Source organism: Gallinula chloropus, assembly GCF_964237585.1.
Source record: "Gallinula chloropus genome assembly, chromosome: 4".
In the NCBI taxonomy this organism is placed as follows: domain Eukaryota; kingdom Metazoa; phylum Chordata; class Aves; order Gruiformes; family Rallidae; genus Gallinula; species Gallinula chloropus.
Window position 1 is genome coordinate 77,525,667 of NC_140088.1, and position 25,928 is coordinate 77,551,594.

General features: G+C 44.2%; 1 protein-coding gene across 1 annotated transcript; it reads right to left on the reverse strand.

Moving 5' to 3' along the window:
- Positions 1 to 1,668: 1,668 nt before the first annotated feature.
- Positions 1,669 to 25,309, reverse strand: TMEM154 (transmembrane protein 154; the record flags this gene model as incomplete). The annotated part of the gene is made up of 7 exons (XM_084263264.1): positions 1,669 to 2,106; positions 7,957 to 7,969; positions 12,376 to 12,436; positions 13,933 to 14,018; positions 15,125 to 15,152; positions 16,797 to 17,108; positions 25,243 to 25,309. 7 exons carry the CDS (start codon positions 25,307 to 25,309, stop codon positions 1,669 to 1,671), a joined length of 1,005 nt encoding a protein of 334 aa, XP_084119390.1.
- Between the last annotated feature and the right edge of the window lie 619 nt (positions 25,310 to 25,928).

Below are 25,928 nucleotides of genomic sequence, written 5' to 3' on the forward strand. Positions count from 1 at the left end.
GCATGAAGGGCTGTAAACAAGCTCTGGCATCTTGATGTATGGGAGGGTTAATCCTAATTATTAATAAATAACACTATCATAAACGGAGGGAGCAGTTTTGGGCTGGTGTAAATCTAATGTATATCAGTAAATAGTATTAACTTGAGTCCCCTGTGACTAATCTTGTGCTCAGAGAATAGATCTGCTCTGTGCAAAACAAATAGAACAGAGGAGCCAGTTTAGCCTGCTGCCTGCCTGGACCTACGAGTCCTCCCCCAGACCTCGGCTCTTCCCATGCTCCTGGAATGCACAAGGATAATACTTTGATTCATGCCTCCTCCTGGTTTTTGCTTTCAGTTCAGTAATTTGGCTCAAGAGAGGTAACACAAGATTCTCTAATTTTTAGACTATGGTGTTTTAGGAGCTGACTAGTTCTGCTCTTAGATTCTTAAGTTTTCCTACAAAGCTGTTCACAACCTGGAAAAAAAAACCTGAAAAAATATATCTACGTTAACTGTTAGCAGTATGTTTAACCTTAAGTATTTAAATTGCAGCAGAGGCCTTCTGCTGCTCATGTGCTTTCTGAGACTAAATGTCTTCTGTCAATCCAACTAATGCGTGGCTATAAGAATCCTTGATTTTTCTCTAGGGAAATAGGGTCCTTATTTTATAGCCACTCAATTAGTTTTCCATGGTTGCACCTTTTATCTGTGTGCTCTGATAGCCATTGTTCCACAGACACTGGTTCTCTTTGCACGCATCCCTGTAGCATTGTCATCCAAACACAGGATGAACTGCCTTCAGAAAGATTTCCTCTGCTGTCTTTGAGTCTTCTTTTCCCTCTCTGCTGTTTGTGAACAAAGTGTTAAACCCTTTGACAGATCTGGCTATATAGTAACTGAAAGAAACTAAACTCATTAAATCAACCTGCTCCTGGAAGCTGCTGTCTGATTTCTTCTGCATTAGCTTTATGTACAAACACCATGCAGCCTAGGGGATAAGCAATAGCTGGTTACCCTGAAGAAAATGCTTCTACTTTTTCAGGGGGTGATGGTGTTATGTGTGTCTGCTCTTTCTTGAAGTGCCTCTATTTTCCTACCACATTCTTAAGGTGTATTTAGGATATTTTAATAGTCAGGAAAGTAAATGCTGCTCTTAACCAGTGATGGCCAACCTTGCAGTCCTCGCTTCAGAGAAGTCCTGTTTGAGGAAAATGGTAAAAACAGAGACTGTAATTTTCAGTGCTTTAGCAAGAATGTTCTTGTATCACTTGGATGGGTCTGCATGACTAGCATGGGATAAGGCCAAAAAGATCGTACTGCTCTGGCATGCTACGGGACTCAAACCCATGGAAGAAGGTTGTGCTGTGGGTGGCCTTCTCTAGGGAAGAGTTTCCCTCTGGCTGCGGCACTGCCCACTGATCCCCTGGTGTCATCACCCTCACAGCTGATCCCACCAGCACATCGAGCTGTCTTGCAGCTGCTGTGAGCCCCCCCGAAGCGACAGGCAGGTAACTAGGGGGCAGTGGTGTTCCCCAGAAAGGTTGGGCACCCACTTGCTGGCGGGAGAGCAATCGGTTTATGACCAAACCCTGGGGAGGAAAGCAAGGCAAGCAGCGTGTCCCGGGGACAGAACCCTTCCCCTCTCCTGCCCCCAGGCAGCAGGCGCTGGTGCCGAGGCAAGCTGCCCTCAAACCCCGGGCTCCAAAGGAGCTCCCGCAGCTGCAGGCGGGGGCTCCCTCCTGGGCGGGTGGGGAGCAGCCAGAGCATCGCCGGGAGCCAGCGCCGGCTGCGGGGTGCCCGGCCCGCGGCGCGGCTGGGACGGTCCCAGCAGCGTGAGGAGGAACCGAAGTGCCCCTCTGCTGACAGCGGGGGGCTGCGGTGCAGCCTCTCGCTGGGGCGAAGGCGCTTCGGCTCGTTGTAATGCCGTGCCCAAACACATACCACGCATGAAACCTAGGCCAGGGTTTTCAGCACTCTCATTCCACCCCGTGCGTAATTCACCTGCCTCATGGCTTCCCAGAGGTTTTCCCTGCAGGGACTGCTGCCTGCTCTCTTCTGCAAGGAAGATGTCGAGCAGGACGAGCACGCAGCACTTCCACCCGGGAAGAGTTCTGATAGCTACCACCTGCCAAGGGTAAACGGCATAACGAAGCTACAGCTGGTCTGTGGTGGTGAGGCGACTTCGGAGCTCTGGGGCAGGTAAATTAATTGCTCTGATAACAAATACATTTAGGCAGTCGATGGAACAGTTTGAAGAGACTGTGAATACCTTTTTTCAGGTATTATTTGGACATGCATTGAAAAAAATGCTTCAACAAAAAGTCCTAATGAGCATCCCTGAGAGTAGAAAGCCAGTGAAGCTAAACTGCTATGTTAATTTAAATTAAGAAAAGGTACTAAGGGTAAATCTGCTAGAATTGCTTGAATGAGGAATTAACAAAAGTGCTTCTCCTATTGGGGAACCTGCTAGTTTTGATGCCTTGTCATGCTTTGCTGCTGTTACTGGGATTCATATATGACATTTGATTCTTGTTTCCAGTAGTGAAATATAACAGAAGTCTCATTACAACAAGCAAGTCCCAAGTGTATTCCGGAAACTTGTCTAATCTGCTAAGCATCAGAGGTTATAAAGCAAACCTTCAACTTTCAGTCCAAGTGTGCACACACTACGTGAGTGTGTAGGTCTCTCCAGCTTGTGAAGAAAATAAGAAGTGAGACAATACTGCCTTCCTGGTGCTGACAGTAGTATGTGCATCTTCACTGGGTATTTCTTCCTGAAATTAAATATGTAAATTCAAACTCAGACTTGGGTTCAGTTGTCTGGGCTGGTATTTTTAGCAGTAATATCTGTCTAGGCATTTTTGTAGTAGGTTCCCTTTCTTTTATTTTAAAGAGCATAAATCTCAAAAGTGAGTCTCTCCTCTGAATTGAAATAACTAAAATTTGAGTTGATTGGGAGTGAGGTGAGAAGTTAATCAACTAACATTCTGGACTTGATGTTAATATTCCATATGGAAAAATATGTTTATTTAAAAACTTTCTTCCAAACTATGCTGAAGTCCCTTTTTGGTATTCTTAAACTTTGCAGAAGTTGAAAACCACTGAAACCTCTGTATTTAGAAATGCTTGGTTTTGAGAAAATTCATACCTCTCGTGAAAGAACAGCTGGTCAAAAAAGGCCTGATCCCTCTATTGAGATTTATTCAGTTAATTTTGATTTTAAAAAAAAGAAAATACAGATGTTAAAAAAAAAATAATTGTTCCCCTTCTCTTTGAAGGTTACAGCACATAGAGTCTCTTAAAGATGAGGGAAGGAAACCTCATTGGTGTCAATCTTATTAGCATGTACCAAATGGCTTCCTGTGTCTTTGTCTTTCAGGTGCCCACACTAGCAGTTCTTATTTCTCCAGTTGCCAGAACCCTTCTGACAGTTCTCAACTGTGGTTATGCACTGCTGGTATAAAAATAATCATCGAAAATCTGGTAATAAAAAGGGCAATTTAATATATAAATAAAAATCTATGAAGAAGCACAAATCTGGCTGTAATCATGCACTACTGTGCAATAATTGTGGCTCTGTTTGTGTGGTCATGGCTCTTTGTACCAGTGTGTGGCTGTTGCCTGGGTGCCTGGGTGTGGAAGTGGGGTGCAGCTTGTTCCCAGAGCTGTGCTGTGTTTACAATCTTTCTTCTTTCAGGGTTATATTTCAGGTGTGCTTTTAGCCTCTGTTAGCAGAGAGGTGACTTCCCACAGAGCAGGTGATAGCAGCAGTGCTAACATAGATGTAAAACACCCTTGTTTCTGACCACTTACACGACTGCACGTGCCAACTGCCCCTGGACTGTTTCTTGCACTGTGGAGGGGGGGTGATGATGCTGCCTGTGTCATCCCCCTGTCACACGCTCCTCTGCAATGCCTGCTTGTGTGCCTAGGGGTTGTGTAGAAGCAGGGAAGTACTCCTAGCCATCATCATGTGGGAAACCACCCAAAATCAGGCTGGGGAAGTGATCCACTGCAAAACCAGACCTGAAGCAAGCGTGTGCTGGGAGGGCACGGCAGCCTGTGGGGGAACAGCTGCTGCTGCCCTTGGCTGTCAAGGCTGCTGCAATTATTTTCTTTCCACAGAAATAAGAAGACTTGAGCCCTTCTCAAGACGTCAGCAGATGCATTTCTGTGTATATTGATGATAATAATGGTGCAAGACTTGTCCCTTGCCCGTCCCTCATCTTGTCTCCCCTTGGAACCCAGTTCCCCTTGACCCCTTCTAGCCTCAGTTAGCCGCCACTGGAGGAGCCCCTAGTCCACAAGGCAGCATGATGGTACTGACAGGAGCAGAGCAAGAGTGCATACCTGGGGATGGAGTAGCTCTTACTCTCCAAAGTGTCAAAGGACTTCCTGGGGCTCTGTAGTCAAGTCTTCTTTTGTGCCTGGTTAGAGAACTGCACGAGTGTTGCCCTGCAATACAGATGTCCAGAGTCTCTGTCTGTACCAAAGGCAAGCTCCTTGCTGATGTGATGTTTAGGTGAGAGAGGGGGAGAGAAGCTTTTTTCTGACTGGTTGTTGCTGTGATGCTCTCACGTCAGGGCTGTTTGAACATTAGAAGCATTAAACAAAATCCAGACTGACTGGAGTTTTCTGGATACCCCTGGGCTGTTCTGATCCCCTTTAATGAATCTGCCTGTTCCAAAAATGGATGGAAGTAATGAGATTGAGGGAGTATTCACCAATTTCACTGGAATTTGGCTATTGATAAAGACAGTCTGGAACATTCCAACAAAAATACAACAAAATAGAAAGGTGACTTTTCTTAGCTAAAATGAATTTCAAAGCCCTTCTGTAACTTGAAGGCAACTATGCTAGATTTTAGGGTTTTTGCTTGAATTTGAGACATGATTAGGGTACTACATATATCTGGCTACATTTTATAATCTTGAGATTATAAGATTATAATCTGAATAATCTTGAGATCAATAACAAATAGCACCTGTGGACTCAAATGGGCTAGCCAGGGCTATGGGAAAAAGCAACCTATAGACAGTAAAATCTGCTATAAACCTTTATTAGAAAAAAATACTGAAACCTCAAACTTATATACAATTAAGCAATATTATGACTTTGAAATATTTACATTACAAAATAAATTCAAACAGCTATTTAGCAGAACAGTTGCCCATACAGCAAATTGATATACAGTAGGTAAACAAAAGTCACTCTCCATCAGGTTTAGGATTGCAAAATTTACTTTATCTTGGATTGATAGTTGTCTATGGATTCATGGTTTAAGGTTAGGATTGTCTGTTTTGAGTCCAGGACTATTATGGTGCTACTGCTGCAGTGTCAGTAACCTTGTGTTTGTAACTTCATGGAAGTGGCTTCTTGTTTTGTTGAAAAAATCTCTTAAGATACTGATTTCTAGGGTATGTAGGAAGTGTTGGTTCTTAATTACTGCTTTTTATTCATGTATTTCTCAAATGGTTCTCCCTTTGGATCCATAGCTTTTCTGCCTTCTGTGCTCACTCTGTAAATTAGATTGCTGGATTGTCTTGATAAAGGCCAGATAACTACTGAAATGCCTCAAAGAAAACGGAAGAAGAGGTAACGGTTCCTTAGGGATAACAGCATTTGCTGAAGACTTTAGACTAATACATACTGCAAGTGGCTTTGTTTGCATGCTTTTTTTCTGAATTTCTACTGAGGGATCATAACTTGAGTTACCAGTTGGTGGTGGATGTTGTAAGATGCTGGTGAGATGGGTCAGCTCAGATCAGGCTGCTGATGAGAATACTACAGCGAAGGCAAAAGTACTGTGTAGTGCATGGCAACACTAAAATAAGTTATTAAAAAAAAAAAAAACCCACACCAAAAACCTCAGCAACCCTGCTAGTATCTTTGCTGTCTGGTTGTCCTCCTTTTTGTTTTGTGAGCTAGAGGACCTGGCTGTGCATCGTTTAGGGGAAATCAAGGTGCATCAACAGGAGGTGTAAAGGTAATACTTGTAGACTGGAATATTGCAACATTTTGGTTGTGTTAATGTAGACTAAAATGGTCTAAACCCCCTGTGATACACCTACAAGATTAAAATATTGAGATAAACTGTGTAAAAGGAAATGACTGGGAACTGATGAAAAGTGTAAACCAAGAGACCATGCTGGACCTGTGCCCACAAATTGGGGTGGGGGACACAGACTGGACAGTAACTTGTGTGAGAAGATGCTGAGTGGTGGCTATGGTAAATGCAGAAGTTGGTGTAAAAAGGAAAGCTGAAAGACACCAGGGGGTGAGTTGGGGCAGTGCAGAACTAGGGTGATGTGCATCTCCTCTGTAGCTTCAGACTAGCATTTCTGTTCAGAGGGGAATAATAACAGTGATGTAAAAGTGTTTTGGGAAAATAAATACTGTCCTCTTTGTCTAGTACTAAGGGCATCTATTAGAAATATCTACAACTATTACTGAAATGAGAATTACTTGACACTTGGTCTGTTTCACATGGGGAGGACAGAACTTGATACTTGGTAAAACTTGATGAAACTCTCTTTTCAGTAGTAACTCAGCAACCAAGATTTGTACTTTTTAAAAGCAGCAGCAATCCAAAATTTGCCAAGGGAGGGTCCAAACATTATCTTGTATTTTTAAAGTCAGAAAAAGTTCCTGGAGAGGAAAAGAGATTTCCTGGCATGCCAGATTTTAGAGAGTGTCAATGGTCTAGAGCTTTATAATTATCCAGGCTAACCTAGACATTAGTTCTTGGCAAAATTGACTTCAAAACATTATATAGAGATTGGTCATGAACTCTGGTGTAAGAATTCTTATTAACATGAGTTAGCTTGGGTATCTGTATATTCTGTAAAGCTCAAATCTTTTTAAAATGAGACTAAATCTGATAAACTCACATGAAGCTGTATAACACTTCAATTGACTTCAAACCTTGGAAAGAAGTTGCTAACCAAGCTGCTACCAGAATATGTTTCCATATTTTTTTAATTTTCCAAATTTGAGTCTTTCACTTTTTCACTGCATGATTGCATTATTTTAAATGAATATCCTTGGGATTGAGTTTACTGTGACAAAATGTATTTTTTTTTAAAATGTTCTGAATGATTAATGTAAAACACTTTAAAAAAAACAAAAGCTAAAAATCCTCCAAGCAAGGAACATTAATTTACCATCAGTCATATTAAATCAAATATTTGTGATAAATTACTCTGGAAAAACGAAGAGATCTTTCTGAGGAAATGACTAGTCAAATCATATTCAGTAATGAATGAATATGGTTAGATATAAACAGCTTTATTCCCTTTATATTTTGTCACATCCTCAATTACTCACAAAGCTGAACCCTGCTCTGTATCTGTCAGCTGTTAGTGACACTTAGCTGTCATCCCAGAGGCTTGGGATAACGTTAGTGAAATATTTACATGCAAAACAAAACTGATTGTATAAACATGTGGGAATAAAGTATGTATTTAAATAGAAGATTGGGGTAGGTAGGATATGATAGGGTAGGATATGAACTTAATATTATAAATGAGCAGAGGGAAGCTTTGCACAGACAAGGATCCACTTTCCCATGTTACACATTTAAACCCCCCTGTAAGAGGCATGCCACCTAAAATCAACAGACACAATGACAACATGATATCCCTACCTTGAGGTATCTCAGGAGTCTGACTATTTTTCTGTCAGTGTAAGTAAAGCTGACCAGGCACACTTAGAAGTCCAAGTGTTTCAGGTTTTACAAGCGTAATAATCGAAAAACAGAACAAGCAGAAACGATATTGCATCTGAAAACCGTGACCAAGTAGTCACATGTACTTATCCAAATGTGTCTGGTGTGAGTACTGAACTGCTCGATTTTTCAACCTCTTATTTTTAAAAAAAGCTTTCAAGTTAAATATTATTGAAGTAGCTGCTCATTAGAGAACAGCTGTGGGCAGGGAGGAGGGTTAAATGGTGAGGGCTACCCCAGGGTACTAACCTCTGGTAATGTACTGAAAGGCAATATCAAAATTATATTTTTCACTTATACCATGCTTTTAATTTGAAAACCAAAATGCATGCTGCAAAGACTGTGCCCTTGCTGGGCTGCAATTGCTTCTGGCAAATCCTTTGAGAGGCTTTTCAGCTGCTCTGTCCATCTTCAGAGGTGGTCTGTCAGTCCTGGGCTGGTACGTCCCCAGCAGAAAGAAGCCCTGAGCAAATCAGTGCACTGTTATCGAGAAGCAAACTGAAAACTAAGCATTGCATAGGCAAGAGCTTCACATCCACCAAACCAGGGGAGTCCAGAATCATGGATGTGTTTTTTTTAATAAAACACCTACCAAAAAAAATATTAAGTAACCCACCAAACTTGGAACAGAAGTGGCACACAACTGAAGAACTAGGCAGAAACATGAATGTGTTTGAGAACTTTCAGGGGAGGAAAAAGGGGCTTCTTGTTTTGTTATGAATCTTGTTACAGAATCAGTCCCTAATCTTACTATAGTGCTCTTCCTTTTTCTTTTTTTTTCTTCCCCTTGATGATGTTTCCTTTCTGAAGACTGTATGTAGCAGGAGACAACAAAAGCATTTGCTTCTCTGGCCTTTTGAGATGAATTATTTAAATCCTGTTCATCCAATATCTGGGAGATCATTGGCTTGTGTGCTGCTTCACTTTAACCAGTTCTTTGCTGTTCTGACTTCATGATTCACCATCACTGCATGTACATGGAAAAGAAAAAAATCCAACACACCAGTGTCAGGCTGCTTGGTTGTCTCAGCAGAAAATAATATGCAGGAGTATCTCTGGAGACCACAAGAAGGTGTTACCAGAAAATGTGTCAGCTGTACATGAAACACCCCCATCTGTGGTGCTGGGTGCTGGCAGCAAGGGCTGGTCTGATTTCTCTGCTGGTTAGTGGCTCCCCAGTGCACCCTTTTCCTGTTCCTTGTGAGGGCTGAGCAATCAAACTTCCCTCCTTCTGTGGGTGAGGATGATTTCTTTTTTTTTTTTTTTTGCAAATAGAATATTTTATTAAATCTGGCCTGGTAACAGGTGAATGTTCTTTGTCCTGCTGGCTTCTGCCTAGCTAGCTTGCTCCCTAGCACTTTGCTAATGATGTTTGGTTCATGTCAACACTTTGCATCATCTGGTATCAGTCAGCATTAACAGCAAAGCTTTAAACCACCTCGAAAGTTACAAGGGCCACTCAATATTTTGTATGTCTTTAAGTACCTTGCTGAACTGAGGCACCACCTGAGAAAGCAGTATTTCTTTGTGTACTGACTTATATCCCACCCATAACATCTCTCTGCAAGAAAGCCATCCTTTTTTGGGCAGACAGACTAGGAGGGTGCCCAGCAGTGCCCAAAGAAAACCAAACCCCCTTGGGAGATGGGGGCTTCATCCTACCTGCCAGCCTACAGAGACCCCTGCGGTGAAGGAGACAGACTGTGTTTGTCTTGCTGGAGGAGTAAAGGTTCCTGCACAAGAGATGGGTCTTCCACCCACTAACATGCCATGTGAGCATCAGCCCTTGCCTGCCAGCCCTGTGCCCACCCACCTGCTCCCACCTGCCTGTGTGGGATGGGACCCCAGGCCCCGGTGAGGCTGGGGAGATCTGGTGCTTCTCTGCTTGAGCACAATGGGGATTTGAGCATTGGGTTTGAAAGGCAAGATGCGTTATTTAAAACATATTAAGATAATCTTGTCACAAATCTGCAGCCTTGAAGCTCATTAGTACAGCTTTTTGTCATGATAATAGCTTTGTTTCATTGCACTTCTTAGCATTTTAGTCTTCTTGCTCAAAAGAGCTGCTGAAAACATTTATTTATCAATATGTGGTTTTCTTTCTGATATTCAGGTAAGAGTTCAGTCAGGAAAAGCAGCAGATCTTGGTTCACTTGCAGAAATAAATGGGAACAATTTTTTTTTTGTCAGGAAATCCCACAACTTTGGATACCTTTTCACTTTGAAATGAAGTGCATTTCAAAATATTGTGTAAATGGGATCTTGAAAAAGTAGTTTTGAGTTAAGGGAAACAACTTAGAAATATTTTGCCATCACAGGGTTCTGGTCTTTAAACCTTTTAAAAAATTTTGTATTATAGTCACTTACTCTGAAAAGTAGTTTTGGAACAACTTTACTTTGGAAAATGTCATCATTGAAACATCTTGTCTCAAATGTTTTCAAAATGATATCAAAATCAAGTCATAGTTAAATATGTTTGGGTCTTGATGAACTCCCCCCAGCATCTTTATGAAACAGGAAAACTGTACTCAGACAATTGTGTTCAGCGAGGCAGTGAGATGTTTCCCATATTGAAATATCATCACTAAAATCTAAAAAGAATTACCATAATTTGAGAAGAAATTTGCCCCAAAAAAGCAATCTTTCAGAATGTGAAATGGAACCTCATAATCTTGCACTTTGTAGTCAACTAACATCCTTTGAGCAGCTCTGGGTGTCTTACAGAAAAATATCCCTTTTGTTTGCAGTTGTCTGGCTTCCTACAACTTAGAGGCATAAGTTTCTCTATATCCTAAGATACCAGTCATAAGAAAATATGCTTAAATAATGTGTACCTTCACCCTGACTGAAGTGCACTTACTGGAACAGGGCTGGTTTTTTTGCATCAAGGCTTAGCAGTCTAGGGAGCGCTTTGTAGCCCCAGTAGTGGTAGAGTGTAGCCCAAAGATACCTTTTGCCAGTCAGGAGTAAAACCCTCACCCTGTGATGGGGCTAATGCAAATCCAGTACAAAAGCACTTTTTTTAGCAAGGGTGGTGGTTCAAGTGTCAGCTCCAGCTGCTAGGTCATGATGATTATTTTTTTCTGAAATGAACTGTTTAAACTTTGGAAAGCAAACTTTGCTCAGGGTGTCATTGTCCCTAAAAAGCCTTTTATAGTATGATGAACCTCTGCTAGTGTTAGAGTATCATTCAAGCAGGCTTTGTCCCATACTCCCTACTAGTCAGTCATGCACTCAGCAAATCTGTTCTCAAAGAACCACTGTGTGGTTGCCTCTCCTCAACAATTTTCTCCTTCTGAGTTACCAGCTAAAGGCTGAAGGGGAAGACCCAGATAGTTAGTGGATCCAGCATATTTTCCAGCTGCTCAGGGTACAATAATTGTGCTTGCTTGCATCTGGAACCTGGGATCCATGTCTGTCTCTTCTTAAAAACCCAAAAGAGCAAAACCCCACCAAGCCCCACCCCCCTCACCCCCTGCCCCACCCCCCTCACCCCCTGCCCCACCCCAACTCAACTCAATGACCTCTCTTGCAGTAGCTGGAAGCAAAAAGCTTGCAAGTCCCAGCAGGTGCAGTGGAGCAGCCCCATCCAAATGCTACCCTGAAACTGCAGGTTTGGAGTGATGGACTTGCAAACTCTCCAACAGAGGTGATTTAGCATCACTGCTATTTCACTCCTGAACAGGGAAACTTGGACAATTTTCTGAGGGCAACTCAGATGCTATGATGGTCTACAGTGGGAGGTGCAGCTGTCAGAGACATGTTGAGCTGAGTTATCTTTTGCCATGGGATGTGGAAGACCTAGGTTGTCCTCCTGTCACCCTTTCCTGCTTCTGGCCTTGCCTGCTTGCATCTGCTGCTTCCACTGAAGCAGGAATTTTCTTGGCTCACAGGATAGTTTAATTGTTTGTTGTGGTAACCTGGCACAGAGGAGCTGCTTTGCTTGTTCCCCCAAAATGCAGCTGCACCACATGCATGCAGGTACAGGCAATGTGTAGCCCCTTCCTCCAAGCTGAAACCAGAATTTTTAATTAGAGGAAATGGGAGTTTGAGTGGCTTAGAGGTTCTGTCAGAACCTGGAGAAAAGCAGCCAGGAAATCCTTAAGTTTACAAGTTGTCAGGATTGTGGTTTTGCATCCCTCTGGGATCTCTGCTTGGACCATGAGCTCCAGAGGAGTGCTGCAGGGGGCACTGGGGAGATCCTTTGGGTTTCTCCTGGGGTCAGATAAGCCCCTACCTTGCCTCACAGCTCTAGCCAAAATAGTTGACAGTGGGACATGGGTGGCAGAGGGGAGCTGGGTGTCCCTGCTGGGCAGAGGTGCCAAGGAGCCATGCTGAATACTTGTATTAACGCCTTGGGTAGCTGTGATTAAAGCCCAATCAACAAGGGAAACTCCATGCCATCTGGTTGTCTGTCTCATGCAGCTTTACAACCACAAGGTTATTTGGGAATGCAATTTACAGGCAGATTGGTTTAGAAATAAGAGCCTGTCAAACCATTTGTTTGAGTTGAACTCAAAGTCCCTATATATATGTATATATATATATAAACTCTTTACAACTTAAATAGACCAAAGAATCAATCTATAATTACATTTTAGAAAAATAAGATTATTTTGGACTGCTATCAACTGTATTTCTTTAAATAGTGTAATGAATTGATAGTACCTGGGGTTGGCAATGGATTCTTTTTCTTCTTCTCTTACAGTAGGCAAACATTCACAGTCTGCTAAAAAAGGATAAGAAAGAAAACTGCAGTTACTGTCTATTTATTTCAAAACTGCATCAGCTTTTTCTGGTACAGTCTCTGTAGTGTTAAACTACATATGCTGTTCCATACCCTTTTAGCTGTAAAATCAGCACAGGCCTCATAAAACATGTTAAAACCTCCTTACCTTTGACAGGCTCTGCTGTAATTTTTAAATTTTAAATATATTTGAGTTGTTTCTGTACACCTATGCAAATGAACTACTCTTGAGGTCTGTTTCCCATAAACTACCCGAGAGGACTATTAACTTTTTCCACTGACTATAGTTGCACTTAAGCTTTAAAGTCCAGCTGGGAATTTGGAGATGGGGTTTAGGAAACCCTACAAATAAAACCCCTTATGTAAAATATTTGCTCCCTTCTGCCCACGGAGTTAAATATTTTACACAGTAAAAATACCTTTTACAGCACTGTTTCCCTGTGTACTTCCACTCAATATCTCTATTTCCCTGCTGCTGCTTAGCACATGTTCCTGTCTGTGCTGGAGCTTAGTGATGGTGAAGGTCAGAACCCCATCAGGTGGAGCACTGTGCTAGTGCAAAGAAATGCTATGAAGAGCTTTATGTCCTGAAAATCAAAGCATCCCTGGGAGGCCAGGTAAATGAGCCATCTGGATATAAGGTGAGGGACCAGGAATGAAAAAAAAAATTAGGGTTTCAGCATTCCCTGGCCAGTGAGAAGCTGTTAAAATCAGGCCTTGGTTAATTCACCCCTGACCAAAGACTCTTACCAGGGCCCTTAGAGGCTTGGACTGGGAGGTTTCAGTTGAGAGGAAAATTGGGTGAAAATCTACAAGACAGGTAGGAGTTACTAAGGAGGAACTGAAGCTGCTGGTGGTAGTTATCATCAGTATCAAGTGCTCCATGGGCTCTAGACTTGCCAGAGAGGGTGTACTGGTGAGGGATGCTGGTAGCAAAGAGCAGGTTGTGTGTCATGCAGCAATGATGGCAAGCAAGGGAAAGGACACAAAAAGGGGAGGGATATATTCATAGAATACTGGCAGCAATTTCAAATAAACAGTGGTCTGAACTATGAGTAAATGTGTTTTTCTTCTATAGTAGCACAATGTGGAGCAGAGAACTCCATCAACTGTCAAGACTGAAAGGACTAGATGCTTCAGAGAAACTAGCATTTAGCATTAAAATTGTGCATTTAAAAATATAAGTACCATTCACAGCTATACATGTGTTTAATAGAAGTGTCTACTTGAAACTCAAAACATTTATGATATTCCATCATATGTTAAAATAAGCACCCACACAAACTAAAATACTCCTCTGAACAAATCTACCCCTGACATTTGTGCTGCTATTTTAGTAGCAGGGAGTCAAGAACACAACTAAAATTGTTGTAGGAAAAGCAGTGACACACATGAAGTGCCTTACATGGATTGTCTATGAATGGGTTGTACATAAGCTGGAAAGAGAGGGATGATGGAGTAGAGGGGTTACTGTGTACCATTTTTGTTCATGCTGTTCATCCATTTATCAAGCTCTTCCATTTCGATCTCCATAACAGAGGGTGTATCTTCTTCAAAAATAGGACTTGAGGGGAGAGAAAAAAGGCATTACACAAAATGCTTAACTCAAACAACTTACAACCTAGTCCTTCTGCATGAGTCTCTCATAACTCTAGGCACAAACTCTGGAAAGCCATTCTAGCCTAGTCAGCTGTCAGGCCAATGGGTGCAGGCAGAACAGCCACAGATGGGTGCAGAGGGAGATGTGGGTCCTGGGTAGAGGCAGGGCTATCTGGGATATCATGTGTGGAGGGGCTCAGGTGGTGTGGTCTGGGCTCTGCTGGAGCACAGGACCATCACAGCTGCACAAGAACTGTCCCTACTGTAAACAAAAACCTGAAAAATAAAATGCTGGAACACGTTGTGGAAGTGCCCCTGCCCCAGTGATAAAGGCAGAGGACCTAAGGTTTCATCCTAGCTGTCACTGACTTGGAAAAGAAAGGTCATGAGTAACTAATTCTGCATGTATTTAAAGGCCTCTGCTTTAGCTTCCCTTTGATCGTTCCTGGAGTCACATGGTAGAAAAAAGTGGTTTTAGGAGAAAAAAAAACCCTTTCCCTGCTTTGTGAAGCCAATTTATGAATTTGAAGCATTGATTAGCAAGATGGAGCTGAATAAAAGGTAACAATAACAATCCTGGCTCTGATAAGACCCATGCAGCTTTAGCTTGCCTTCCAGCAGCGAAAGCCTTGCTTCCACAGCAGCTGGGCAAGCCTTCCTGCCTCACCTCAGAGTAGGAAGGCAAACTTGAAAAACAGGAGAGGAAGATATGGAGCTTATTCTAAATAGCAAAAGCCTGTGGTGAGCCTGGGAACTGATTTTCTTTCCTCATGGGGCACCTTGGATGTCTTGTGGCTGGTAGAGCACGGAGTGCCAGAGCAAGTGGAAGGGCAGCTGCAGGTGGTGCGTGCTGGTGGGACAGCACTTGCCTCAGCCACCACAACTTCTGTTCTCCTACCCAGATCTACATGCTGAACTTACACTTCTAGAGATAGTTGAATGGAGCAAGTGATGGCAAAAGGTAAATGGTGTTTAGTGTGTGGTTTAATTAAAACAGTGAAGGAGTAAAAAAATCATAATATCATGCTACAATATAAGAAGAATAAGAAAAGTAATGTTGATACACTTTACCTTTTCACATTTTCGCTTCCCAGCTCATCTGGAAAAGAAAAATGTTGGTGTTCATAGTTCTGTTCTTTGTGTATAGAGTCCAGGCTGCAAGCAAGCCTGCAACAGGGCCATGTAAACCAGGTTACATTTTCAAAAGGCATAATAGTTAACTTGCAGATGGAAGACAAAACATCTCCACCTCTTTGTAATTTTCAGAGGAACCCATTATTTTTGATCTTGACCAGACTAAAAGCAGCTCATTATTAGCTCAGCCATGCTCAGAGGAAACCGACTGTTAGCGCCATGGCAGGCAGGATGTGGCAGATGCACACTTCCCTGAGCATGCAGATGTCATGAGAGAAACAGTATCCTGAAAGGGAACGGCTGTTGCAAAAAGACTGTTTACTGGAAGCGTCGGGATGTTCTGCTGCAGATCGCAGGCAGGCAATCCCAGCCTGCCTGGGGATTCCTCATGAGGAGGAAGAAGGACTTGTGTGGCATGTTACAGCTCAGTTAGGCAAATGAAGCTGGACTAGCCAGGTGTCAGAAGGGATCCAAAGCTAGTTATGACTCCAAGATAAAGTAAAAGGGGGGGGGAAAGGGTGGGCGGAGAGGAGGCAGCAATGAATAGTGTAACAGCCATTATTCAGATAAGTAATTTCCCCTCCAGGAGTTAAGTGATTGGAAAAAAAAAAAGTCCTCAAAAAAGGATTAAGAACTGCATCTAGGATACACACTGTATACTCTCTTAAATCAGCTCATTTTTAATTCATGGTTGCCAAAGGGTGCTGATGAGTAGTACTTGTTCCAGTGTGTTCCCTGGCTGCAGTCACCTCAGGGCCACAGAGCTGTATGTCCCTGCCTTGAAGATGCCCCAAATCCCAGCTCCAAGCAGTAGGCACAGGACAAGAGCACAAAGATTATGCTCCTGCAAGGCACATCATTTCCTATCCCCCTGAAGAGTGTACCTGCATGTCAGGTAATCCAGAAACAGGTGGGCATAGTTCATAAATAAAGCAGCTTCAGCCTAAAACTACCCTGGAAACTGGGCTCAAAATCTATGTTCAACATATTTCACTGTCTGCAGGCTGAGGAGCTTACAGCTGTACTCTTGTTCTGTAAGGACACCAATAGAACCATTTCAGGGCTTCACTTAGCTACTGTGTGGTTTTAATACACCACCTCTGGGGTTTTTTGGGTCAGACACAGGCAATTTGACTATGGGATTCCCAGCTCATTTGTTATGATATCTTCATAGCTGCTACCACCCTACAAGAAACACTTTTAAGGGATCCTGAAAAGTTTTTGCTTGGTTTTATTTTATTGAAGTGCCCGGCAGCTTTACCTTCTAGGCAGTATAGGCAATAGAAGTGTTATTAAGCACAAAGATGGGCTAGGGGTTTGCAGCCACATCATTATGTCCGTATGCTATTCCTGGTGTTGCCAGGAGCTGGAGCTGTGGCTCCTGCGGGTGTGCAGCATGAGCAGGAGGTGCCAAGATGCAGAACTAGGTCCCACCCAAGGAGAGTGGTGTGCCCAGATACCACTGGGCAGGGCTGGATCCCTTTTCTATCTGTCCAACGTGTAACTACAACCAGAGAAGTACATGGCATCCCAGGCCTCTGAGTAATGCTTTGTTAATGGTGTGTGCATCCTAAAAATATCCTTCTGCCATATGAGAAGACAAATTTACCTTGCTTAGACTTTTTTCTCTTATGATGTACTACAAAAAATGCGATTGGCAAGATCAGCAGGACCAGCAGCACCGCGGGGACAACGTATATCAAGATAGATGGTTCTGCTGCTTCTAGGCTGTCCTGGCTGTTCACAGGATTCAGTTCAGTACTTGGAGTACTTTCTGCTTCAGAACTGCTTTCAGTAGCTCTTGCAGAGACAAGTATGGACTCGTGGTCATCTGCAGCTGAAGAACTCATAGTGGGAGGAGGCGTTATTGTAATGGTGGATGATACTGGTGATCCATCTCCTGAAGCCTCATTTTCAGAGCCTGCCAAATATATGAGGAGAATTTTAACATTTTATGGGTTTTATTGATATCAAATCATACACCTTTAATATTCACATTTCAGTTGACATCTTAAAAAATAAAGAAACCCCAGATGCTCCATGCACAGTTTTGGGCATCAGATGTAAAATTAGATTGCAAATTGGACACACAACCTTACTGGTCCTGACCATGTTTTGCAGCTGGCTTTGACTGGAACACATCAGCATGCATGGTCTGTCTGCAAGCAGCTGTCTTGCACAGTTTTTTCTTCCAGGTTAGCATCTGGTCTCGCTCTCATGTAAAAATCTTCCTCTTCTTGGTGAACTACACCATCCTGCTTTGCTCCGCAGCCTTGGTGCATATGGCCATGACCTCTTTTGCCCTGCCCCTTACCCAATGAGTTAGTATTCCCTTTGTGGGAACCATTAGTCCTGGTTCACCAGTTCGTCTCACTCAACACCCTGTGCCTATGCCTCTCTCAAGTTTGTTAAATGTGTTTCACTGTGAAAATCAGAAGTGGTGAAAGGAAGTCTGAAGCCTGCAGAAGCTGCTGACTTTCACTTCTGCACGGGCTAGAAGAGGTGGTAGTAACATAGGGACCTTACTGAGTACAGATGTAATTGACTGCTCCACCATCTGATGCGACAGGCTGGCTGAGGGTAACGAGTCAGTGCTGGTTATTCCTCACAAATGCTAAGACTGGGGGTTTTGAACTTTGAGTTGGGGTTTGGTTTTGTTTATCATGCATTTTTTCAAGAGAAGTGATTAAAATTAGCTGAAGGAACAACGAAATGAGGTGGGTATTTTAAGGATAATTGAGTCTATCTTGACTGTCCCAGAGTTTAAAGTTTACCAGAAGTACAGCAAATTCTGGGCTGATCCTGCATTCTATACTGATACCCAAAATCCTGTTGTAACCAAAGGGGCAGGACTCAGTACTCATATAAATAACACCAACATGTTTCCAAATGCAAAGCCTTCAATAATTTTCTCATGTGATTAAACAATGATTATTTTTTTTGTGGCATTATCTGCCCTTGCAAACACAATGCCAGTGAGGGTCCCTTCCAACTCAGGATATTTTGTGATTCTATGGTGCAGCTCCCATCTTATGCAGTAAAGCAGGATGGGATTTCATGACTCTTGTAATGACACATTTCTCCCTGTTCTCGAAGTGCTGGGCAGTCATAGTTTCCACTAGATTTAACAAGAGTTTAAGGTTTTCAGCACCTTAGTGCTGGCATTTCCAATCTCACACGACTGGAACCGAAAGTACTTAGCATTTTAAATGCTTTTGTAAACACATTAATCTTCATAATGGCCCTGAGAGATGAGCAGTTATCATCTCCATTTTACAAATGAGAAATCAGAAGGACAGGGATACTGTCCTTCCCAGGGACACCAAGTCAGAGAGAAAAACTGGGATTAGAGCGCTATCTCTTGCTTAAGCCACTCTGCAGCATCTCCTCCCATGACAGATTTGTCTTGAAGAGGAGATGAGTAGCTCATGAGACTGTATTCCAGGAAACCCAATTTCAAATGAATAAAATTATTTGAGTGTGACAGCAGTGATTTATCTAGATTTTTATGCTGTGCTTATCACTCAGGCACCTGATTGTTTCACCCTTTCCTAAAAAAAAAGAAGAAAAAAGGAAAGAATTTTAATGATAAATACCTAATACTTGAGTATAATCTTTGATTCTGTGAAGGTCCCCTGACTTTTTCACCACAACACAACAATGAAAATATTAGCTCTTCAGTGGCAAAGCACTTTATATCGATAGTCCCTCTACCCCCTTCTTCTCTAGTTTGTCAGTCAAGAGCAAAATATGATCTCTGCCTCTCTGGGACTTGAAGACTCCTGAGGGCTCCCCTTATGTGTGTGTTCCTCCACACCTTGTGATCAGCTGGCTGTCCTTAATCCTATCACCGAGGAGAGGAAGGAGAGCCTTAGTTTGGCCACTTGACTTTTCTTTCCCAAGGTAGTTAGTTTATAGTCCCCGGGGCCTGCAGCCGCTCCGTTTCAGTGGCTGCTGCACAGAGCAGCCAGGGATCTCTAGAGATGCCTGCACCATGGACTCTGCACTGCTGGCAGAGCCATTGGACCACTGCAGCCTTACTTCAGTGACCTTGCTTTGTTTTCCTCCTCTGGCTGTCACCCTCAAAACCTGTCATCTGCCCATTTGATACATTGATAAGGATGATGCCTTTGTTTAAAATAGTACAAATGGGAAAGGGTGTGGGGGACATACCTTGGTTTTCAGGTGTTCTTATTGCTACAAGGGATTTTTCAAATGGCTAAAAGGTGGTGTGACTCTAAAGCCAGCAGTCACACCTCATGAACTGCAGCTGCAGCGTACGCTGCCCTTCATTTCCTAGCGAGAATTTTCCTGTGTCTCTGGTGTTCCTAATTTGCCTGGTTTTGAGCTGTGAAGCAGATTTCAAATCATTTGTCATGACATAGAATTACCTTTTCTAGGCTTTAGGCAAAGAAAATGGCAAATCACAGGGAGGGACTTTGCTGCCACGTATTTTTTGTTCACCTAGCATAATTCCAGGGACAAAACATCAGCTCTGGTGAACACCATCTCCTCTTACAGAGATCTTTTCTCTGAGTGAATTAAACAGAGCTTTCAGCAGAAGGGCAACTGATTGCACAATGTTCTCACAATGAGATTGCTCTCTTTGTCTGGTGTTTTGTCTGCTGCCTCGATGCATTTCCCTCTGGCTTTTCTACCCGTTCACCTCTGAGGACCAGAGCTTGGACTCAAGGGATGTCCCACCTGTCACTCAAGGGCTGCTCTTGCTCTCAGGCCACCCACACATCACTTTTTTTTACAGAGCAGGAAAATCCCAACCTGCACCTGGGTGGGTCTGGTGACTACACCAAGGAATGGTCTGTGTATCCAGCCAGTTGGGGAGGGACAAACTCAGGCCAGTGGTCGCTACAGCCAGCTGCCCAGGACACACCAGACCCACATGGTTGGCCCCAAGGTGGTCTATTTTTCATAGTGTTTCAGTTTAAAGCACTCAAAATAGCAGGCAGGCTGTGTGGCAGCTGGCCCAGTGGCTGTTTTGCAAGGTGAATGAAAACTGCATGTTGCAAGGTTTGGAGTAGGGCAGGAGAGCATCTGAAAGTCAGAGCTTTTGTAAGATGCTATTCAGATGGTTTCTCCATGCTTGCAGGGAGCCGGATTTGCTGTGGTCATTTATACCACGAAGTATCTTGTCAGGTGGGCTTGGGTTTCATCTCTCAGAGATCTACCAGCTTCTTCCAAAAGGGAGTCTGACCATGACATGACATAACCATGCATTCAGGATAGAAGACCAACGCCAATGGAGCAGAACAAGGAGCAAGTCACAGCTGACCATGCAGATATCTCCTTGACTTTGCAAAGCCCTTGTCCTTCCTGTTGCTAAGTAAGCTCAGCCTCATGCTGTGGCTATGGTCTGACAGTTGTACTCAGCCCTCTGAACATCTCTGCCAAGGAGCAGGTGCTTACACAACCACCACGTCAGCTTCAGCTTTGTCTGGACTGCCTTGTCATCAACTGACTGTTGATGACTTCTCCCCATATAGAGGGAAGTGGATGGGAGCATTCCACAGCTTCAGCCCAGCCAGTATTGCCACTTCCCATGCTTTCAAGAGCAGAAGGGAGAGGTGCTGGCATGCAGGGATGTCCCACCCTAATGGGAAGCTGGGCACATCTGGAACTGGAAGATAAGAAGTCCTCAGGTTGCCACCACTGAGATATTAGAGGATCTAGTCCTTGGGGGACCAAAATGTCTGAGCAAGCAGCAGCAGTGTCTCGAAAAAGGTTCCGTTACAGTTCTTATGAATCACAAAAAAAGATGTCTCTGCATGCAGATACCATGGTGTAAGGTATTACTTGATATTTTCTACTTAAAACTTATGTTTGGGTTACTGATGGACTTTGTGTGAGTTTTGGAGGTGCCCCCAAGTCTGCCTTTCGAGTGAGACAGAGGGACTTGAATATACTGAGCAGCTTTGCAGGCCGGAGTCCAAACCACCACATCTCAAACAAACAAACAACATTTCTGTTGTTGCAGCATTTCTTCCTCTGAGGTTTGTGCTGTAGCTCTCAGAGGTGGTGATAGGAGCTTCATGATGAAGTAAGCAGGCAAACAGGTTTCTGATTTCAGTTGGATACGAGGCAAAGGCAAATAGCCTGCAGTCAGCACATTCTGTGCTCTAACATCATCCCTCTCCCTGCTGCCTTCTCCTGAGACTCAGGGACTGAGCTCTCTGAAGGGAATTTTTCAAATTGCACTGTAGTACCTACTCACAGAAGAAAAAGGGACAGGATAGAGGAAAAGCAAGAGCTGAATCAATGGCAGAGTCAAGCTTACTAGTTCAAAAGGAAATACTTTGTTTCTTCAAACTTTCCTATAAGCTATAAAAATGAGGTGAAAGGAAGACTCATGAGAAGGTGACAAAACAAGAAAAGGCTGTAAAGTCGTGTTTGCTGGAGCAAAGCTACCACAGCCTATACCACACGTTCTTCCTGGCGTTGTAGTCATCTGTCTCCACGTGGTCTGTATGATCCTATCTCTTGACTCACTGCAGTTCTGTTCCTCTCCCTGCATTCCACACTGCTGTAAGAAGGGCCATTCCTTGCCAGGGCCAGGGCTTGCCCAGCTGCCTGTTAAGGCAGGTCCTGCCTGTCAGTCTGGCTAGAAGAGGAATCCTTAAAAGCCTGCAGGCTAGCTGTCAGGGGCATACACTCTTCTGGTGAGGGAGCACAAGCATTTCAGGATGGCTAATCTGTAGACAAGATCCTATTAAAATGGAGTGCTTAGAAAGTGTTATCTAGGTATAACCTGAAAGAGGAAACAACTGTTAATTTCTAGATGATGGAAACTGCTTTCCTGTCACTGTACTTCCATCCAGCTGAAGCGCTGTGGTAACCACCAGTGTTGCAAATTCTTAGAGTCAAATGGTGAGCCTGTAGTCTCATTTCTCATCCCAGCACTAAAGGTTTTCTGGACCCATTTATGCATTTAGTTGCCTCTATTTAATCTCGTGGCCTTGCAGCTCTGCCTCGGTGGTACCTCTGCGACCTCACTGTGATGTGAATCTCTCGGTGCCCCTTGCTGTCAAGGAGGACCCTGAAATTAAATATTCAAAAGCTCTGGAGGCTCTCCAGCTGTCGTAAAATCTCTTGAGGGAAAACAGACTGGGTTCACTGGATGAAATTTAGTGTAGAGTTTTGCTGATGCAGAGGAGATATTTTCTGCAATGCCCCTGGAAGCGCTTGAATAAAGCACAGTAGGAGCATGTGTATGTGGATGAAAGGCAAGAATAAGAGCAAATACATACATAGAATTGATTTGCTCAGTAGAAAGGGGTTTTCATCGCTTTTAGGGAGCTGCACTCTGGCAAGAGAGGATGCAGCAAATCCTCATTTCTTGTATTGTTGATTTGCTAGAAAATTTTAACACACAACTGTTGGGTTCAAACCCATTCCTGAGTTCATTAGCCATGGGGGTAATGGGTTAAAAACATCACTCCCTTAGAGACCTTGGCTTTATAGGGGACTTTAGCTAAAAAGCGCTTCTCTGGTAAAAAGAGAGCTGCTGCCTGCAGTTGTGGCACAAGCTGCTGAATATCTGCATCTTTGGTAGCAACATTTCTTTGAAGGACAGATCAAAACACTAGCACAGAGACACAGCCAAAATACAGCACTACCTGCAACCATCCCAGCGCTTCCACTTAATAACCTGACATGCTTTAATGTTCCTTTCCCTCATGCATCTTCTTGCTCCCCATGTCAGACTGCTTATGCTGCATTTCTCCACGTGTTTTCACGAAGGCAGACAGCATACCCTGGGAAATGCCCCTAGGGTCAGAGCCTTTTCCTGTATGCTACAGTAAGAGCCTTAATACTTGTTCCTAGGGACAGCACATAGGGCTTTTAGGGCTGCTGCAAGGCTGAGAAGCAGACCCAGAGTAGGGATGGCTGCTGCTGGCTCTCAGCAGGTCACCGGGAGGGCTTCCCACCTGCTTCAGAAAAAAGGGGAAGGGGACTCGTGCAAACCCCAATATCCTGTCAGCATGGAGCTGGGAGAGAGCCATCACCCAGAGCTGAGACCTCAGGCACACTCTTAGAGCTACTGGCTTAGACAGTAATTGCAGTGTAGCCGGGAGAAAACTGTCTGGTAATCGTAATCGAAATGGCAAGGTTAGTGTTTCACAAGGCTCTGGCAAGGCATGGGAACAGGACTTACAAAAGGCTTCAATCTGTCTATGCTGCAAGATCTAATCATACTCTTATTGCCTATTTTATAAATGGTTTCTAGACAGTAGAGGTGAGACCTGGGAGATCCCCAAGTGCTTTGGCCTTCCTTCTCCAGCAGACCGCTTTAAAGGTGAGGGCTGCGTCTGGGACTGGAGGAAAAGGGAAAAGGTCCTGCCCTGTTGATCTGTGAGCAAGCAGGGGTGAGAGCAAAAGGGCTCCTGACCCACCAGTGCCTGGGGGGTATGTAAGCCCCTAGGTAAACTCTTCCCCCTCCAGCTCAATTTTAACCCCAAGGCCTGGGTTCTCAACTTCCCCCTTCACACCCTCGCAGTCAGAGTGAGCTCCGGGTACATTTGGGGGCTGGTTGCATAAACAAAAACTGTCTTTGTGTGGGGACCAAGTGTCCTTGTCTTCTCTGGGAGGGTGCAGTCCTCCCCTTCCCCAGCAGCAGGGGGGGCTGGCTCAGGAGAACTGTGGAGGAACTATCAGCCAAAACTGAAACGTGAACCTAATGGTAGGAAGGCTCTGCAAGCAGCAGGGAGTGGGTTGGGTCATCTGGTATGTGACATCTGCCCAGTGCTTTGTGCAGCCTTTAATGTCCATCACAAAGTGGGGAGCTGTTGGGAACCAAGGCGTTCCTCTGCCCTCTGTTCTTAGTGGAGATGGTGATGAAATACTTGCAATCAGTACACTGCACATGAGTAAGGAAGCTGGAGCTTGATGACTCTGCGTTGCTTGTGTTGTGCCCCTCCGTTTCCCTGGAACCTCAGTTTTGCTCTGCCCATGGCAGGATGTTTTTCTCTGACTGCTTTGACTCTGAGCTAAGGTGTCTGTATTGCAGCAGGGCTGTAGCAACGCAGACCAAGCCCTTTTATACCTCACTTAGCTCCCTCTTACAGCTAAGCAAGGCTCCGAACCAGCGTGTAGGGACCCACCAGTCCAGTTTTACACCCTGCTTCTGGTACTGGTTTTCAGGGAAAAAGTACCCATACCCAACCACCTATTTCACCGATGCATTTTAAAGCCTTAATAGAAGTCCTGTGATAGCTGAGAGTGACTGTCCCCGCTCCCTGCTTCCTGGAGAGCTCCCACTAGCTATCGCAGCACAGAGGCAGGAAACACTTTTGATCCTCTTTGGCAGTGATTTGTTTGACACTCAGAGGCATACAAGCACAGCCTGGCAAGGTTTTACTAAAAGAGCTGTCTGTCTTGGGTGGTCACTGGCTGCCAAAATGCCACAGGAGCAAACTACCCCCTGCAAACGGGTGAGAGCCTCTGTGGTGGCACCCCAGTGCTTCAGCATTTTGTCACGGGCATCTCTTCCACCCACAGTTCTTCGCTTCAGAAGGTCAGGACCTAAATCTACAGTGACAACCACTTTGTTCTGTAGCTGAGAATTCAAAATATTTGTCTCCGGAACCGGCTGTTCTTTTGTTAAACCGGTTTCAGTGCACCGGGACTGCGGAAATCGGCAGTCGCCTTTTGAATGGAAGCGGTGCTCTGTCTTCAGCTTTGCTATTAAATGCTGGCTGCATGGGTGTGGGGTTAAAAGCACAACGAAAATTTAGAAGTGAAATGCCTAGTGGGCTGGCATGGAAACTCCAGCTCCTGACACATCTGTGATTTGGGAAACGTAAGAACTGCAGGATTTGGTTGCTGCCATATGGGGTTAGGTCTAAGGAAAAAAAGCGAAAGCTTTAAAAAAGCCAGGCAGCTGAAAACAGAGCAGGTAAACATGGCTAAAAGAAGAGAACCAGTCCCCACAGATCGTCTCCTGCCCTCGGTTTGGAGGGTGTTGCCCTCTGACTCGGTCCCATTGCTGCAGGCACGAAACGCGTCCCACCTCAGAAGGCGAAAGGCACTTCCTTACTCACCGTTCACGGCAGATCCTCCGGCCAGCAACAGGGCAGAAAGCAGCATGAAGAGGTTTTTCTTTCGCATGTTACCCTGGCAGTGCTCCCACTGGAGGGGTGCTTCGGACGGCTCCCTGCTTCACCCGAACATTTACATTTCCTGTTTCCTGCCGGGGTGCATCTGAGCTGCATTTCTGCAGGAGATGGACTCTCTTTGATGGGTTTTAGGAAGTGATGTAATTCCGTCTGGGCCTGTCAAGTGAGCAATGATTGCAAGAGAAAGAAGAAGAAGAAAAAAAAAAAAAAAAAAAGAAGTTGCTCTTCAAGCTCCAACTCGACTGAAGCACCTTCATGCCATAGGTGAGACACTGACTCTCCTCCGCTTTCCCAACTCCTAACTTTCTTACCATCTGCCTCCAAGTGTGTGCGGTGTCACAGGATGGACATCACGCAAATACAAACCTGGCACAAAAGATCATTTATGCCTGTTAGGTGGAAGGTTTTAGGCTGCTTTTTAGGGGAGCTGAGCAAGCAGATTTCAGTGTTGTCTCCCCCCGCCCCCCCGCCTTGGTTTTTCAGGCTGTAATTGTCACCCCAGCTTGGTGGGACAGTTTGTGCATTTTTGGTCCTAAAAGGCAGCCCCCAAGAGGGGCTGCCTCCAGCAAATGGAAAAGTGGCTGGTTCACTTGGCAGTCTGTATTTTGGGC